Source organism: Chelonia mydas, chromosome 22 (genome assembly GCF_015237465.2).
Source record: "Chelonia mydas isolate rCheMyd1 chromosome 22, rCheMyd1.pri.v2, whole genome shotgun sequence".
In the NCBI taxonomy this organism is placed as follows: domain Eukaryota; kingdom Metazoa; phylum Chordata; order Testudines; family Cheloniidae; genus Chelonia; species Chelonia mydas.
In genome coordinates this window covers 10,231,844-10,249,443 of record NC_051262.2, presented here as the reverse complement: position 1 = coordinate 10,249,443, position 17,600 = coordinate 10,231,844, and the positions used below count along the sequence as shown (strand labels likewise).

The 17,600-nt window shown below is 49.3% G+C and overlaps 1 protein-coding gene across 1 annotated transcript in view; it reads right to left on the bottom strand.

Moving 5' to 3' along the window:
* The window catches only part of LOC122463514, a 53,887-nt gene that overhangs the window by 16,689 nt on the left and 19,598 nt on the right, over positions 1-17,600 (bottom strand). Inside the window, exons 20-37 of the mRNA XM_043533853.1 lie at positions 17,266-17,490; positions 16,426-16,552; positions 15,273-15,472; positions 14,622-14,834; positions 13,705-13,850; positions 13,042-13,169; positions 11,701-11,833; positions 11,191-11,323; positions 10,383-10,538; positions 9,773-9,899; positions 9,198-9,409; positions 7,333-7,495; positions 6,733-6,815; positions 4,818-4,978; positions 3,153-3,306; positions 1,814-1,989; positions 1,653-1,722; positions 501-653 (exon numbers count right to left, since the gene is read on the bottom strand). Of these exons, the coding sequence (XP_043389788.1) occupies positions 501-653; positions 1,653-1,722; positions 1,814-1,989; positions 3,153-3,306; positions 4,818-4,978; positions 6,733-6,815; positions 7,333-7,495; positions 9,198-9,409; positions 9,773-9,899; positions 10,383-10,538; positions 11,191-11,323; positions 11,701-11,833; positions 13,042-13,169; positions 13,705-13,850; positions 14,622-14,834; positions 15,273-15,472; positions 16,426-16,552; positions 17,266-17,490 (2,760 nt within the window). The remainder of the gene's footprint in view (positions 1-500; positions 654-1,652; positions 1,723-1,813; positions 1,990-3,152; positions 3,307-4,817; positions 4,979-6,732; positions 6,816-7,332; positions 7,496-9,197; positions 9,410-9,772; positions 9,900-10,382; positions 10,539-11,190; positions 11,324-11,700; positions 11,834-13,041; positions 13,170-13,704; positions 13,851-14,621; positions 14,835-15,272; positions 15,473-16,425; positions 16,553-17,265; positions 17,491-17,600) is intronic.

Genomic DNA, 17,600 nt, shown 5'->3' with positions numbered 1-17,600 from the left:
ATTCCCACCCATCTAGCCATGATTGAAGGCTCCCTGTATCTTCAGGTTTGGCAGCTTGCCTCAGACATGTCCAGTCCCCAGAGGAGAGGTATCCTCAGTCTCACCTAAGCACTGTCACTCTTACTGTCATTTTCAGCATAGAGACCTAGTCGTGAATGGGCCCCAGAGGCTGACTTTCCCTCACATCTTTCCTGGCCAGGATTGAGGCACACTGCCAGGGAAGCTTGCCCTTCTCATACCTATGCTGAATCTGTGGATCAACAGAGGACTTCATTCTCCAAGGAGGTCAATCCACCAGCTCTGACTCATGTTAAACTAGTTAATGAACTGCAGAGATATTTTATGTATAAGACTACGTAAAAGTCACTCATCTGGGCACAGATGTAGAGTGGACTTGGTAATTAATGATTCCTCCCCCCGACATCAATCATGTATGTTTGCATTCTGCACCTCAAGGGGCACAGGCTGCAGGACACTCAAGAGGAATTTTGCTTCATTACCTGCAGCAGAAACAATAGGACACTGCTGCTGCTTCTCCAAAGCCTGCCTGATCTCACGCAGGGTCCTGGTGAGGGGGGAAGTTGCCATTAGACTCTCCACCTCAAGCTCAGTCAGACAGGCCAGTGTGGCCCTACCAGTCTGAGGACCTAGCCCTGGGAAACACAGACATGGCATGTCAGCTAGAGAAGCACCTCCAGGCCAGGAGAAAGGAGGTGGCTTCATGCAGATGGCTGGGCAGGTGGGCAGTTACTGCATAACACATTGCCACACGCAAGAACTGTAGTGCCTAGAGAGAATACTTCTCCTGAGCCCCAGGTGGTAAGAGAATCATGGAGCTGATGCTCCTCCATCTAGATGGTGTCCAGCGGATATGCCAAACCGGAAAAAAAAACAGCAGAAATTGGTCTTGTTTTTGGCTTAATTGGCTTGTGAGTTGCTTGTTGGCTACTTTTTAGCTTGTTGCTTGTTGTAGCTTGTTGTTGCTTCTTCTTCTTCTTCTTCTTCTTTTTTTTTTTTTTGATTGGCTCCCGGCAAGCAGAGGCGAGTGGGGGAGTCAGGAGTGCACTGCAGGCCCACCACAGTCCCAGACTGCACACCGGGGGGATCTAGTCACATAGAGTGTGGGGGTTCTTAGGGGTTGGCTTGTTTTGGCCTTGTTTTGAAATGGGATTAGCTTGATTTTTGGCTTATTGTGAAAGTCGGGGTGCTTATTTATTGCGTGAAAGTTGGCAACTGTGGTGTCCGGTTCACCAGACAGCATCCACCTAGTGGCTGATCAATGGAGCGGCACCCAAAATCTTTCACAGGAGGTGGTTGCTGAGTACATGGCTGCAAAATGGCTAGGACTGTTGTGGATTTTCCCCCACCACAGTATTGTTCTATGCACTGCGGGCGAGGGTCCGTTTGCTGTAGGGCCTGTCTTGGACTGGTGTGTAATGGGAGCTTACTGGGAAATGCTCCTTCACCTTACCACCACCATAAAAAGACCTCCCTGTAAATAGTAATTATAAAATGTCCAAAGAAAATTAAAAAAAGAAAAAAAGTGTTGCTACCCAGACACTCTGGTGATTATTTTAACCAAGTACCAAAGCAACCTCTTACAGCACCCCCTGAATTGTTACCGTGTCCACAGCTGAACCCATGGCTCTTACCTAGTTCTTCGCAAGTGACAAAGGGGCCTTTCGTATTGGAGCGTCCATGCTGCTGGAGCCCGCCAGGATCCTGTAGGACAAACAAGGGCCAAGTGTCATAGACAGAGACACGAGTCATTGGGAATAATACAGAGGTTCATTTTGGGTCAGCTGTTCTTCACCTGCCCTCGCTCTGCTCCTGCTTTCCTTTGACTGGCCAGGCTGGATTCTGCTGTCCCATCCTGTCCCTGTACATGCTGTGCTGGCTCTTGCTTCACAATCGTCTTCCCACAATGGACTTTACCAAGCAGGATTTTCAGAGCTTTCATTAACTCGGTTGCCTCCCGCCACTCAGCACCTAATGAATTCAGCAACAGCAATAATCAAGGATGGTTCCACACATTTATCAAGCCTCACTCATTCCCAAGTGCTTTAAAACCTATACACAAGTCTCATTTATCCACTACTGACGTGCAGCCAATGTGGCCGCGGTTTATAAGTGCATGGTAGTTTAGGACAGGAAGCTAAAAATGCTGTACTTACACTACTGGGAGAATGTACAGAAGCTCAGTGGAGTTAACGGAGCTGGGATCTGACTGGGGCACTGAGGTTTGGACTAACAACCTTAGTAGAGCCTCAGTTTTACATCTCATTTGAAAGGGAGCTCAGGAGACAGCCTAGTTCCAGGCTTGACTTGAGCTTTATGAATCCAGACCGCTGCTGATGGCAATAGGTTAATAGAGAATAGGTCCATCAATGGCTTTTAACTAAGACAGTCAGAGACACAACCCCGTGGTCTGGGTATCCCAAAGCCTCTGACTGCCAGAAGCTGGGACTGGACGATTGGGGATGGATCACTCGCTAATTGCCCTGTTTTGTTCATTCCCTGAAGCGCCTGGCACTGGCCAGTGTCGGAAGACAGGATACTGGGCTAGATGGACCTTTGGTCTGACCCAGTATGGCCATTCTTATGTTCTTAATACCTATCTGTAACACTGTGCAACCAGCGCATCTCATCTCCAGCCCTTTTGGAAGAGTCCTACAGATTAGAATGTAATAGGGCTAATATCTGAGGGTCTCTCAAAATTAGAACTCTGTGGAATTGAATGGAGAATTGTAACATATCTTATGCCATTCCATAGAATTTAATAGAGAATTATAGCTCTGCTATGGAATCCTATAGGTTGGGTCCAATAAAGCCAATGGAAAAAGTTGATAATCCCCTATTGAATTTCTTAAGGTTTACAGTAATGTCTATAGAATACGATTACATTTCTATAGGACTCTTTTGATTTCATCCTGTTTGATAGGTCTCTTCCCCAAAGGAACTCACCTAAGGAGCTGCCATCAATTCCTATGGGAATTGTGACTTGCAGTGACATGGAAAGCTGGGATATTGAGTTGTCTCTTCTCACAATTTACATGAACCATGCCTTTCCTAATCATGCTGTGGATGGCTCATGGTGCACTACCTGCCATCCAATCACTACTGCTCCCTTCCCTCCACTCTGGTTCTCTCACCTGTGTGGCCCATTGCTTGAAAGTCTCTGCTGGTCACTTCGTCATGTTGCCCAATGCCCATGGCTGCCTGGGTGCTCCCCTGGGTTCTATGCACAGAGATGCTTTGCTTGGTGAGGTCTTTCAGCGCATCAGAGTCCAGAGTTTGCACCATGTCCTAGTTACAGAGAGCAGCAGCATCATGCTTTACCTCTCTTGAATTCACTCCTCCCTTTCCCAGCCTCTCCAACCAAGCACACAGACACCACGGGCTAAATGCCACCTTCACATGCAGGTCCCATGCTGGCATCCCAGGGCAGAATTTGACCCTAGATCACGTGCATTTATAAGAACACTGTAGTATCAGGTGACCTTTGTTTGGCTTAGAATAAGACTCCAAGAGTATTCTGTATCCCACATGACAGGTGCAGCAGTGGGTGTGCATCTCCTGAACACTGGCAAGCTCCAGAAAGGATTCCAGAAGCCCCATGGCTGTGCCTAAATGCTCTGTAGAGCCCTTAGGGAGCAAATGCAGTGCAGCCCCTTGCAGAACTAGAACTGCCAGCCCATGCTCTTGTCTGTACAGTGCAAATAAATCCAGCACCCCTCTCCTGGACCAGGCAGTAGCATGAGACTCAGAGCAAAGAGCTTAGCTTTCAGCAAAAATGAAGCAGGTACCAGAAACATTTGTGGCTATGGAAACCACGCTGGGCATATAAAATGAGCTGCGCTTCTGGTCACCGTGATGTGGGGCAGCCGAGTTCCAAAGTGCTACTTGACAGGTCACTGCTGAAAGGAATGTTGCATTATGGGATTGCAGCCAGAGAACCGCTTATATCGGTATAGTTATGTGTGTGTCCATACTGCCACTGTGCTAACAAAACTATACTGGCAGGAGGCTCATGTCTCTCCCCAAAGGGAGCAGAAATGCCAGAAAAAGCAGAGGGTGTTGTTGTTCGGGGACAGAAGTAAGGGTGGACAACCATGAGGCTGTGCCGAAAATGGATCCGTTTTGCTGGTACAACTTTCCAGCGCAGACCAGGCCTAACAGACACTGAAAATCTAGCTAATAGGCTAAGTACCAGGGATCCAGAGCCCACAGGTAGCTAAAAGCTGGAGCAAAGAGTTTCATCCAACACTGCACTATTATTTAGCCAAGATCAGGCTCAGAGGTATTTCCACTGGGAGCAAATTCCAGAAGTGAAAGCCAGGAAATGCCGTTTGGCACCCAAGGGACTCCAGCTACATGGAAGTGGAAGTGGAAGGGGAAGCATTTGCCTGAGAGAGGTGGGCTCTGGGCACTTCCAGGCTCTGTAGTCACTAGCTCCCTGATCTTCACCCAGAAGTGGACTGGTAGCCGGTGCAGAATGATATGTTCCTGCTGGTCTGCCCTGCTCACAGAGTGGACAGCTGTATGCTGCACCCGGTAGCCTTTCAAGGGTAGCTCCAGGTAGAGCATGCTGCTGCAGTCTAGCCTATGTAGAGGTAACAAAGGCATCGCTAACCACAATGAGATGAGCGCAGAAGGATGGAATCTCTTGCCCAGCTGCATGTCTCTCTGGCCATTGCTGCTACTGGGACTCCTCAGACACAGCAGCTATGCTGAGTAAATTCCTACCCCGTAAACTATGTATGCTACAAGTTTCAAGGTTCTGAGATCCCCTCCCTTAAGCTCCTCTCCATACTGACCATCAGCCCCTGGATCCTCTGGCAGATCCCCCTGTAAAAGGCCAACACATCCATCCTGTGTTTTGCCATCTGAGAAGCCAGGTGAAGGTTTTGGTCCTCCAGTTTATCATATAGGGTGCGGACGCTGAAATCTTCCAGGTCCCTCAGTGCGGGCTGCTCGCCTGAAACACAAAGTACCTCTCATTTCCCATTGCTGACTGAAAGGCCTGAAGATATTTCTCTCCTTGAGAGTCACCAGCTGAATCTCTAAGTGGCTGTGATCTCATGATACACCATTTCATTTTGGGCCAGGTCTTTAATACCAATCCCAGCATGCTTCACAGAGTGCAATAAACGGTAATGCGGGAGAGAGAAGTGTGGTGTGGAGGAGGAAAGGAGAGGAGAGTCGATGCGGCAGAAGATACAGGGAGGCTGTTGCACATGGCTGGAGCTGCAAGTGGCTGCAGAACAGAAGGCCTTTACCTAACAATGGCAAGACTGTGAGGGTCAGAACTGATGCTAGAGACCTGGAGGGAATGGATCAGAGCAAGATAAAGCCCACCGTGAGGGTGCCTGGATAAAGTGCTTTGAGGGTTCTAATAACTAAGAACCCTCCGTGGATCTGTCTTCTGAAATGAAAAGGGAGACCCTCATGGATCTGTGGATACGGGTGATGTAGTCAGATACTTTTGTATGTGAGAGGAGAGCTGTGGTGTTCCGATGAATCGCACGTTTATTTTACAAAGCTCATTGGATTCACCGCCACTGACCTTTCCTTGTTTGGAGAACAGAAACCCAGTCTCAGAGGGAGTGCAGAAGGAATGCATAAACGGCCAGCTACAGTCGTTTCATAACTCAGCCCTGTACATCCCGTGTGTCCTTAAGTCACATCTCCTGCATGTGTCTTATTCTGCTGATCTCTCCCACAAGGAAAAAGAGACCAGCCTTTGTAATGCGCTTTGAGACCTGTGGCTGAAAAGTGCCAGTTAAGTGCTAAATGTCATTCATTCTCTGATATTACCATTGGGGTTGTGCGGTTTATACCACAGCAGCTTTTGCATATTAGTATGTTCTGACTGTTGGTGCAGCGCCTAGCTGGAATCATGCTAAAAATATATTTATTATTGTTTTTTAGGAGATGTGAAAGAATGAATGCATGGATCCAAGGACCTGCATGGCAGTGGAAATGACAAAGCCATCCTGTCTCTCTTAGAACAGGAGCCAGTAAAAAGACAGGCAGAGAGCACAGACACCAGGTGCTGTTTTTTCAGAACTTAAGGGACCTTTGCTGAACAGAATATGGAATCTTCTCACAGCCCACTGTGTCCTGTTAGGCTCTTAGTTTTAGTTTTTTACAGCACAACAGTTCCCAGAGCCAGTAGATGGTGCCACCTGCTGGGCCCTGAACTTATTGCATTAGCATGAACCACACCTTGAGCCCATCACCTCTGAGATGTTGTCACTGAAGGAGGGGAAGAAAGACTGTAGGTTGCTGGGCACTCAGAGAACATAAGAGCCAACACAGAATACAGGGCCCTCATTTTCCAGGAGCTTGGCTTTGCTTATTAATGTTGTGCATCTCTCCCTCACCTCAGATAACCCGAGGGCAGTTAGCCTCCTCAGTATGAGGCCGGGGGGACTCTTAAACCCATTACACAGCTGGCAGGCTCCTGACCCGCACTGGGGAGAGAGAAAATGTTTGAATGGAAGGAGGAACCTATGAGATGTTTGTGTCTCTGAGCGTCAGTGCATCGCAGCCTGAGTGAGTGTGTGACCACAAATGTATGGGCCTCAGCATGAGTTTCCAAGTGTGGAGGCACTGGCATACTATGGTATGGGCGTGGTACACAAATGAGAACAGAACAAAACAGAGTTGGTGGGAATGAGTATGAACAAATCAAAAGGAGAGAGTCTGGCCTTTGATAAAGGGCTTTACCTGGACCATGGATAACTCCTTTCTCTCCACCATCAGCTCCTCTTCCAGAACCCTGGGGACCGAGGGCTTCATAGAACTGAAGGCTAGAGGGAGAAAAAGAGAGTGTGATGCATATCCATGGGTGGAGCAGTACACACACGCTCCATGCACCCACTCACAAGCCAGTGGAGGCTCCCAGTAGCAGCAGCAGCTGCAGTGTCACCAATCCAGTTCAGACGCTAGATTAACGTTTTTCTTGTTGATTCTGGAGAAAGAGGGGTATGGAGCAGAGAACCAGGCAAAGGGATTCATGCAAAAAGAGTGAGGTGATGGCAGCGTGCAGGGGATGCCAGTGGAGATGAGAATGGGAGGACTCTGGAGTGCAATATGGGAAACCACCACCATGTGGGGAAGCAGAGAAGTTTCATCTCTGTGGAGTTGAGGAGCCATCAGATTGTGATGTTGGACAGGAGTGCAGTGCCAAAGGGCAACAGGGATTAGCACCCCACCTGGCCTATGCAGTAAGAAGCCTGTTTCCTCTATTGCTCTTGCACTCTATGCTGCAGGCCTCTATTTGTAAGCTCCAGAGCTAGTGGAGTCCCAGCATGCGGACAGACTCACCTGTCTTTAATGAGGATGTACTCGGGTGGGATGTGTGGCTCACCCAGGCTCCTCCACCGTGGCTTCCAGTTGTTCATAGGACTGGGGTTGGAAATGGGGGGCCTCAGCATGATAGCCAGGGTCATCAGCACAACCGTCAAGAAGCCCAGGACAAAAAGCACTGCTAGAAAGACCAGGCAAGATGGCCGGGTGAAGGAGCTATGTGTCAGCATCAGTGGCTGAGTGCTGCCACAGTACCTGGGATGGTACCACGGTGCAGAATGGTTGGGGCCTGGGCTACCTTTTTATCTAGTGTATAATTTGGGGAATCATGGAAAGGGTATCACCTAGTGATGGACTGGCCTTGCACATCCAACAAGGGAAACCCTAAAGGCCACCTGCAAATGGAATCAACAGCATCCCATTGCCTTCCTCCATTGGTACCGATGCCTCCAGCATCCACAGCAGGAGGGGCACTCACCATTTCTTATGCCCGGGAGAAGAGGGGCATGTGGCAATCACCACTGACGTGTTTCAGAGGGGCACTGCCTTCTCCATACCCAATAACAGGGACATCTAGCAACCTCCATCCCCTTGGCTAAGCACTCCCTTTCTCCTTAGCCCCAACCTAGCCCAGAGGAACATTTAGCCACCCCACCTTCACTAATCACACTCAGGTAGGGAGGACTGCGGAATGATCCCTGTAGGCCTGGCATGCGTGTGGATGGAAGGGGAGTAGAGCCCGGACAGCTGAAGCTGATGATGGAAGCTGGTGCTCACACTTGCGGGCCGCACTTTCATGCATATTTCTGCTGTCTCTCTTGGCTAGTTGAGGGATAACAGAGCTAGGCCTCTGAGAGCCCCCTCCAGAGCTGTGCTCCTGAGATCAGACCGTCCTAAATTTTTTACAATGAATTTATTTCCTTCCACTTTATCAGGAAACACTAACAATTGGCATGCTGGTGCTGAGGGGAAGGTAGCCATTGATTACCTGCATTCCTCCCATGGGGACTGGGGGTGGGTGGGAGGGGAAGGTGTCTGCTCTTGGTATCTCCCCCCTTTCACTCCTGCCTCAGGCTTATTCCTAGCTAGGGGCAGCAGGAAGCCTTGGGAGGGTTGGCTCCAGGAGAGAAAGGTACAGATGAGAACAGGAAAAGGCCAGGGGCTTGATGCTATTTCCAGAGAGGCAGACTGGTTTAAACATTTGTAGCTGTTGCCTGATGGGCTTAAGCACCCTTGTCCCTCTGGTGCATCTGGGGATGGACTGGTGAGTGAATGAGAAGGAAGTCTCTACCATTGGTGCAAGAGGAAAGTTATGGGGACCTGTTACCTAAAATATAAACAAGATCCCCTGCAGGAGCAGGGGCTTACCACTGAAGGGCTATGAAGTGCATGGTGCCTTTCCATCCCTAACACAGCCCCTTAAAGGCTGTCAGTGAACTTCTGCCCCAGTGGGAGCCAATAACCCCTGTTGTGCCTGCTCCAGCTAACAATTTGGGCTTTCTGGAAGCTTGCAGAATGTAGCTTGCCATTCACATGCACGAACGATATTCAGCTCACTGCGTCTGTCTCTCTGCAGGGCGAGGCTACTGGGGGATGCTCCTCATGAATTACAGCAGCTGACCCTTCAGGAGGTACATGAGTAGACTGGGACAGCCAAATTAACTCTTGGAGCAATCTCACTAATGTCAAGGGGTTTACACCAGGGATAGGTTTGGCCCATCAATGCATGATGCCTATAAAAGTCCTTCTCTCTGGTTAGTGGAAAGAGAACCCTATTAAAAGGGTATATATCAAATGGGAGCTCATTTCCCACACACAGGTACAAGGAAGGTCACCAACAAGCTCCTTTGGTTTAAAGTATCAATTTGCCTTGACTGCTGTACCTGAGATAGTTGCCCAGTCAGGGGCTAAATTTAGTGCCCGATGTTTCAGAACCCCATGCCTGGCCAGCTGGTATGGAGAGGAGGGCTGGAAGGAAGCGCTGACAGGGTCACAGCCCATGTTCTCCTCGTTCACAACCACGATCAAGATATGTTCCTGGATGGTGCTATCCCTGAAAACGTATCTCCCAGGATCTAGGAAAACATGGGCAAACCTGAAGGAGAGAAGGAGGAAATTCAGGCAGATCCAACCGCCTTTAGTGTTAGGATCTAGTCACTAGCTTCTCCAGCCCGAAAGCTAAATGCCTTATCTGGAAGAACCATTCTTGGGAGGACTTAATGTCCATTCTCATTCAGAGCCTGATGCAAAGCTCACTGAAGTCAATGGGAGGTCTTTCCACGGACTTCAGTGCATCAGACCCTCAGTCCTGGATTTCCACATGCTGCTCCTTGCCACAGACCTAGCCTTTCACTGAAGGAACCACCCTCCTCCAGGAAGAAGGGAAACGTACAACATATCTCGTCATAACAACATCACTCAGTCTTGAGTTCCCTTCCACATTAGCATTAGGAGTTACCTGGAGATGTTAAGGTGAGTCTCCCGAATAAGGTGGTCCAGCCTTCGGAAATGACCAAAATCCCAGCCAGGATTGCTGTTGTACAGATGATCCTTCTGATAGATGGGGTAGTGGCTGGAAGTGCGATCTGGGAACGAGCAGCACAGAGATAGCAATTCTGAGCCACTTGGTTAGGATGGATGCAATCAAGCTGCACTGTACTGAGCAATGCGTGGGACCCAAGGGGTATTACACCATTTAATGATAACACTTTGCATGTCAAAGCATTGAGGGTCTCACAATGCTTTATACACACACACTAGCGAAGCCTCACAATCTGGGGTCGGGGGGTACTTTTATCCACATTGTACAGACAGGAAAATTAAGACAATAGTTAAGTGACATATCCATGGCCACAAAGTGAGCCAGTGGCAGAACCTCGAATAGAACCCAGGAGTCCCCTGCAGTCAGGCGTGTCTAAAGGTAAAAAGGCAGGGGACATGTAGAAGAGATGCAGGCATGCAATACCAGCCCATAGTTTGGTAAACAGGCATACACGTGGTGGGTCTAGGCACATAGGATGATTAGACAGACGAGTAGACAGCATATGAATCCACATGACAAGACTCACTGCGGGGATGGATGGTGAGCTGGAAAAGGATGGCATCTCCCACATTCAAACACACAATAGGGTTGGGGATGCAGGGTAAGGGATGGGTGTCCTTGTAGGAGACAGTCTGCTCACTGCGCCAAACTCTCTGCAATGGCAGATCCAACCAAAAATCTCCTGGGGCAGGCAGTGGAGAAAAAAGGGGCAGGAGTGGGTGCATTGCCAGGAAAGCACATGCCAAAGAGGCAGCATAAGACAGCATCTACCTCTCGACAATGTAAAGCCACTTCCCTCCCATCTTTCTGCTCTTGGGTAGGGTGACCAGATGTCCCATTTTTATAGGGACAGTCCCATTTTTTGGGACTTTTTCTGATATAGGTGTCTATTACCCCTCACCCCCTGTCCTGTTTTTTCACAGTTGCTGTCTGGTCACCCTACTCTTGGGGCCCAACTCTGCTCTCACTGAGACCAGTGTCAACCAGGACTGACCCAACTGAAATCAAACATCTGCCGGTGGGAGAGGAGCATCAGGCCCTTTCTCGTCAGTGCATTGATCTGCGAAGATACAGAATCTTCCACTAGTTTCTTGGAAGGCTGGAGTGAGCTCATAACTATCAACTACTTAACTCCCAGGTGCCCGAGGAGTTTGAAAGTGCAGCCAATTCATGTCCCTCTGAACACAGGGCCACATTCAAGATTTCCTGTAAAATGAGGACTCCCTTGTGTAATGTGGAGCATTTGAAAACAAATTCCCTCTGCCCCATGTAGCTCATAGGAAACTTAAGTCTATTTGCTGACTCTTCATCTTTACCGAGTTTTCACGTCTCACCTGTGAGGAATGTATCCAGCATGTCTCTGCTGGAAATAATGAAACCAAATACCCCAGTGGAGCCAAACACGACCAAATGCACCTGCTGGCTCTTCTGCACATGTTCATCTGGGCCCAGAATGTTTGTCACCTCCTGCAAAACAGAGCAGGGCCTCAAGAGGACAGAGAATTACCAGTGATACTATTAATCTTGGAATCAGGCTATCTCCCATGTCCCAGCGCCACCTCTACCTTTAATTAATCTGCCTATGACTGTCTTAGTGATTCTTCCCCCCAACATTCAGTCACTACCATTCCATAGGGATTCATCATCCTCTCACCTTTGCCGTATTCCATGTCCTCTGAACAATATGGAGCCACTCCCTCCTTTCTGTGCACAGTCTGGCTCCTCCACATCACACCAACACCCTGCCTTCAAACCCAGCACAATCCCCTTACCTGGCTGCAATCTATTAGCTCTCTCCAGCCTCACAACACCTGGGGAGCAGGGCCCAGTCTGTCTCTACTCACTCTGTCCTCTCCTTCTTCAACACTCAGGAGGAGCTCTGAATGGATGCCAAGGCTCAGAGAGATCTGTGGGGTGTTCAGCAAGCACTCTCGGTCGCACAGCTCTTCGGCAGAGATGTACTGCTCACAACGACACCTTGCCAAGGAGAGAAAGGGTCTTGGTTACTTACAGTCACTGGGAAAGCAGCTGCAAGATGCAGATGGTCAGACCAGCTCCATTATTCTATAATCTGTACAGTCAGGTGGTCAGTTCTGTAAAAATGGAAAACAGGGATTGCCAGAGTTGATCACATGCAAGGTCCATCTACTGCAGTATCTCAGACAGTGGCTAGTACCAGGTGCTTCACAGGAAGGTGTAGGAACCCCGCAGCAGGCAGACACGGGATAAGCTGCCCTCTGACCTGTGTCTCATCCTGGTCTCTCATAGACATTAGTTTAAGTCCTGAAGCATAAGGTTTGTATCCCTTCCAGACTTTTTGCTGAGAGCAACACACATAGTGATTCAGTGCTCTCCCGCTACGTTTCTATGCAATCTACTTTTTTACTCTCTGGAGGAGTTTTTGAGGTACAGTAGTTCACCCACACAGAACAGGGTAATGTCCTACAGATAATGACTGACTTCTATATTCAAGAGCCTCTACCTGAAACCATGAAAGAGATTTAGACCAAAAATGAAGCATCTCTATTAAAAGGATGAATGAGGAGTGAACTCTGAATTCATCATCAGTTTTGGTCTTAATTTTCAAAAGTGGCCAATGATTTTCAGAGCGCAACTTAAGACAGCTCAAAGTGCTGCTCACTCGCCCCCTGAAGATCAGGGCCCTTTCAGAGGTCTCTAGTTGGGCACCCATATTATTAGTTACTTTTGAAAATGTGAGTGCCTTGTATTTATGGTTCTTCATTTAGCAGAGTGAAGTCAGTGTTAGTGAATGGAGCTGGAGACCCAAGGCCAATATTTAGCCACAGAAAAAGTCCTGCAAAGGGAAAGTTTTCATACCCATTCAGCCCTGCCATGGAGAGACACTGCCCCCATCTCCCCCAGCCCCCTCTAGGGTGGGACTGATTGGAGTTCACTCTCCATGATCCATTCAACAATTGGGCCCACTACTGAACTTTCCTACAAAGAGGCCAGCTGTGATGTGGGCTCTTCTACAGTTAGGAAATGGGCTGAGGACATCACCTTGTTTCACACAGCCCACACAAGAGTCACATCACTTTCATCCACTACTGATCTGGGGCAGATTCAAACTATGAACTGAGTGTGAAGTAACTGGCTACATAAGCCATCACCGATATTCTGAGCTAGCCAGAGTTTTCATAATAGGAAGCTGGAGTGAGACTTACATGCCCAACTCTGCACTGAGTTCTCCGCCCAGCATACCACAGAAGGGAGAGCAGTCATATAGTTCGGGGGAAATGCATTTGCGTGTGGATGCCAGACGGACTTCCCCAGGAGCACAGCGCTCCTCCACCTGCAACAACAACGTGAGCACACACATGTGAAATAGGGTCAAGCAGTTACACCACGGCCATGGCACCATTTGAACTGTCTCCACCCCATCCAACAGCCGAACTCCAGCATTGGGAGGGTAACCTCTTACCCAGTTAACACTGTTACAAAAAACACTGGTCAGAACACAGGGAGGAAGAATAAGAACGATTCCATTACAGTTCTCCGACCAGCTCTAATTGAAAGGTGCCATAATGACAACCCCAGAGACATAAGTCTCATAGATCTGGCCTCTGTTACCATAGTACATAAATACCTCACAACACCCTGGGAAGGGAGAGAAGTATTATCCCCATTTCACAGAGTGGAAAGTGAGGCACAGAGAGACTTGTCCAGGGTCACAGAGGGATTTTCTGGGAGAGCAGGGAATTGATCCCAGACTGTTGAGTCCCAAGTTTGTGTTCTAACCACTGCACCATCCTCCCATGTGTTACATTACCCATCCCCTGAGCCATTCAGTTTCAGTGGGCACAAGGGCTGTGCTGCATCAATCTTACCTGAGGCTGGCAGTCTTGGTCACTGTTGGTGTCAGAATTTTTCTTGCCTCTCTCATCATAGTAAACGTACCCTGCTTGGCAGACACAAGAGCCATCTGACTCCTGAAAAGCCCGGTTCAGCCCATGGCAGCTACAGCTGCTAGCCCCTTTGGAGACAACAGCAACAGTGCCATGGAATTAGGTTTCAAATCAATGGAAGGGAACATCTTTTGCGGAACAAACTGTGCCCACAAAAAGGGAACTCTTTCCGTGTCATCTGTTCCCCATGGCTTCATGCCATATCTGTGATGTTGTTGACATGCCCAAGTGCGCAGTCACTTTATCCTTGGAAGGCTGATACAGCTATGTGGCGGGGGGTGGAGGGACAGCTTGATTCAGCTGTCTTATGCAGTCTCAACTCCATCATCAGAGAAGTTCTTGTGGCAGGATCGTTTGCACTGAGAGGCAGGAGGGGCCCAGTTGGGGGTTTTCAGAAGTGACAGATAGACAAGCCCTCTTTTAACTTGTCCATTGAACCATCTGGGTCAGGATGGGGCCAGCTGAGGGCTCTGTGGATCGCCGGTCCCAGCCCACTAGGGGTGACTTGAAATGCTAGAGTTATGCCGCAAGGCAGACCCCAGCCTGTTATCTATTCTTCCCTCCCACTTGTACCCCATGGGACTAAATCCCCTCAGCTTTCACAGTTTGTGTGGGGCAGGAGGCAGGTTTGAAGGCCGTGAACTCAGTCTCAGCTGGAGGACAGACCAGGGGGCCGTTGGGGGGGGAGGCAAACACAGAGCATCACAAAGGCCCCAGTTGGCTGTCGTGTTCCTGGTTGAGGAAGCCATTCATAATAAGCACAGAGGCCAATGGTTTGGTGTTTTACCACCACTCTCTAAGCAAGCAAGCCAGCTTCCCCTGCACAGGGCGTGACTCACCTGGCTGTGAGGAGGAAGAGCTCCCGCAGGGGAAACACCCTGTCTGAGCATAGAGGTGGTTGAAGGAGCCGGCAGGGCACGCATGGCATTCCTCGGGCTGCTTTGCCAAGCTGCTGTTCCCGTGGGTCCCCGGGGGGCAGGGCATGGGTGCAGGTGCCCGGAGAGGGCAGTAATACCCCCTGGGGCAGGGCTGCTGGAGATAACTTGCACTGCCTGGGGAAAGCAACGGGGGCATTTCAGACACAGAGACTGCTGTCCCCTCCACTGGGGAAACACTGAAGAGAATGGGAAGGACCCAGCCCAATGCAATTCTGGAGACAGTCAAGGGGATGAAATTATTCAACTCAGATGGAACCAGTGGCACCCAATGTGGTGTATGCGTGAGGCTCTCCATGCCCTGCACAAGTAACTAATGTGCCCAGCTTGCTTAACAAAGGATCCCAGTGGAAACCTACCATCAGCTCTTTGAAAGATGAGTCTTCCTCTCCTCTGAAAGCCAACAGTGTCACTTGGCAAGTCCTGAGTGCCCTCTAACACCCAGATTCACAGCGGGATCCCCTGTAATATACCAGGCCTCCCACAACCCAGACTGACAGCCATGTCCCCTATATTACCCCAGCTTTCTATTCCATGGAGTCCCTGCTCAGTTACCTTGTGGGCAACTGAAGCCTGATGGGCAGGGCTGGCAGGATGGGCTGATGAGGGAGTCACTACGGTAGGTGCCCGGATCGCAAATCCTGCAGCATTTCTCAAAGGAGTCCCTTGGGCCGGTCACATTCAGGGCTGTGTATCCTCCCTTGCAGAGCAGTGGATGGGCACTGCCTGGGGGGCAGTAATAGGGGAACACACACCTAAAGGGAGAGACAAAGGCAGGAAGCAAGGTGAATGGGAAAAGCACTTGGCTGCAATTCCTGGTGGCCAGGCTGGAAGGGAACAAGTCTTCACAGCATCCTAGGAGACAGGCAGTGAAGAGGAGGAGAGGGAGGAGATAATCCCCTGGGAAGGCAGCAGTTAAATGCCTACCTGGGAGAAGATAATTGCTACCTTTTAAGAAAAGTGATAGAATGGAACCTGCTTCAAATGGAGTGAAGTGTCTTTATATAATCAGTGAAAGTCCATTCAAATGCAGTGAAGCTTCTCTCACTACACTATAAACGGAGTTTCACCATGACACAGTTCCCTGAAAGCAGCTGCCAATGCACTGACAGCTGTCTAAACCCCAGAACTACATGGAGAGTGACGCTTTGCACAGATATATTCAGAATGACCTTCTGCACTAGCAATACTGGACTGGATGTGAGAATAACACATCATACTAAATTTGCAAAAGCACCATTTAAATTGGCACCCTTGGAAATGCTCACACATTTCTAAGCACACAGTTCTGGATTACAGAGTCATGGCTCATACGCAAACTCTGTTTTGCATGTGTATGCTGATACCATGTAGACATGCAAATCTACGTTTTACAGCTTCCCAGAATGAATTTCCAAAACCATGAAAATAAAAATTCAGAGGTTAGCTCAGTGCAAATTTAAAAGAGGTCTCATCAGGCCAAATTCTTTCTCCCTGCCCCATTCCCCACCCCAACCTCAGGCTGACTGCTACAAATTGAGGATCACCCTAACTGGCCCCAATAGTTTACGTCCTACTATTTCAAAATCTGTGATTGTGATGGAAAATATTTTTGAAACATTTGCAAAATGCATGAAGGTTGTGACTAAAACCTTCTGATTTTACAGCAGGTGGATTTCAGAGTATACAGAGCTGCTAGGATCTTTCACCAAGAATGTTCCGTACTCACAGCTGCTCGGGGGTGTTGTACTTGGATGATCCTTCCGGACAATAATATCCACCTGGACACATGGAAGGGACCCCTGTGTGGAGCCCACAATAGGAGCCACCCCTGCATATGGTTGGATTCACTGAACCTGACGGGGACATAAGAACTGGTGATAAAGTGACGTTCCCAGGGAGCAGCAGAAGGAGATGGGGGCGGGGATATTTAAACCCTGTGATCATTCAGTTGGCAAGACATGTGGTTAGGATGATGGAGGACAGATCAGCTCAGTGTTTCATGGAAGGACATCCTTATGGTACCCAACCTCATGGCCAGCCAAGGAACCGATGGAGGGATAACATTGAACAAGACGTAAGAGCTCCTAACGTGAATTACCATCAATGGAAAAAATATGCCATTGACAAGAGGTGGGGGAAAATTCTGTGGTCTATAGAGCCAGGGAGGAAAGTACCATCCCTATATGCCCCACCTTGTTCACTGACGGACACAGACCCATTTGCTGGAAATCCATCAACTTGCCTATTAACTTAAACTTTAACACAGAAAGGGACTGGCTCATGTCTGGCTGCTGCAAGGCACCTGCTCTTCTTCAGTCCCAGCTCATTCTACTTGGGTGTCACAATCGCAGCAAAACTCTGGATGGGATTCCGGGGGTGATAACCAGGAAGGGCCTTGGGATGCTCAGCCTGCCCACAATGTCACCTCAGGGTGAGCGGCACCCATGAGGCTCACTGCAGGGAAGCGATCGCAGGGTCATCACTGCCTGCTACAATCAGGAGCCATTGTGCTCAGTGTTGTGCTTGGCAGAAAAAGGACAAAAAACAAGAAGCCTGGGCATCTCACCTGGTGGGCACTCGTAGCCGGGTTGGCAAAGAGCTCCTTGGACATTGGGCAGCCCCGTCTCTCCTGGGTCCGGGCAATAGCAGCCAGGAGAGCAGGGGTCACACTCTTCCAAAGATGCTGCACCAGGCTCGGTCCTGAAGGTACCAGGTGGGCATAAAAACCTGTCCCCTTTACCTGGGCACCAATACCCGGGGGGGCAGGGGTAGTCCTCAAAACTGGTAAGGCCTGGTGAAGAGAGAATGAAAAGAAGGGCTGTGAAGGGAAAGGGTGGCAAGCTGCCCAGGTTCTACCACCTCCGTGAACACGAGTGGCTCATACAGCAGACCCTGGAATTT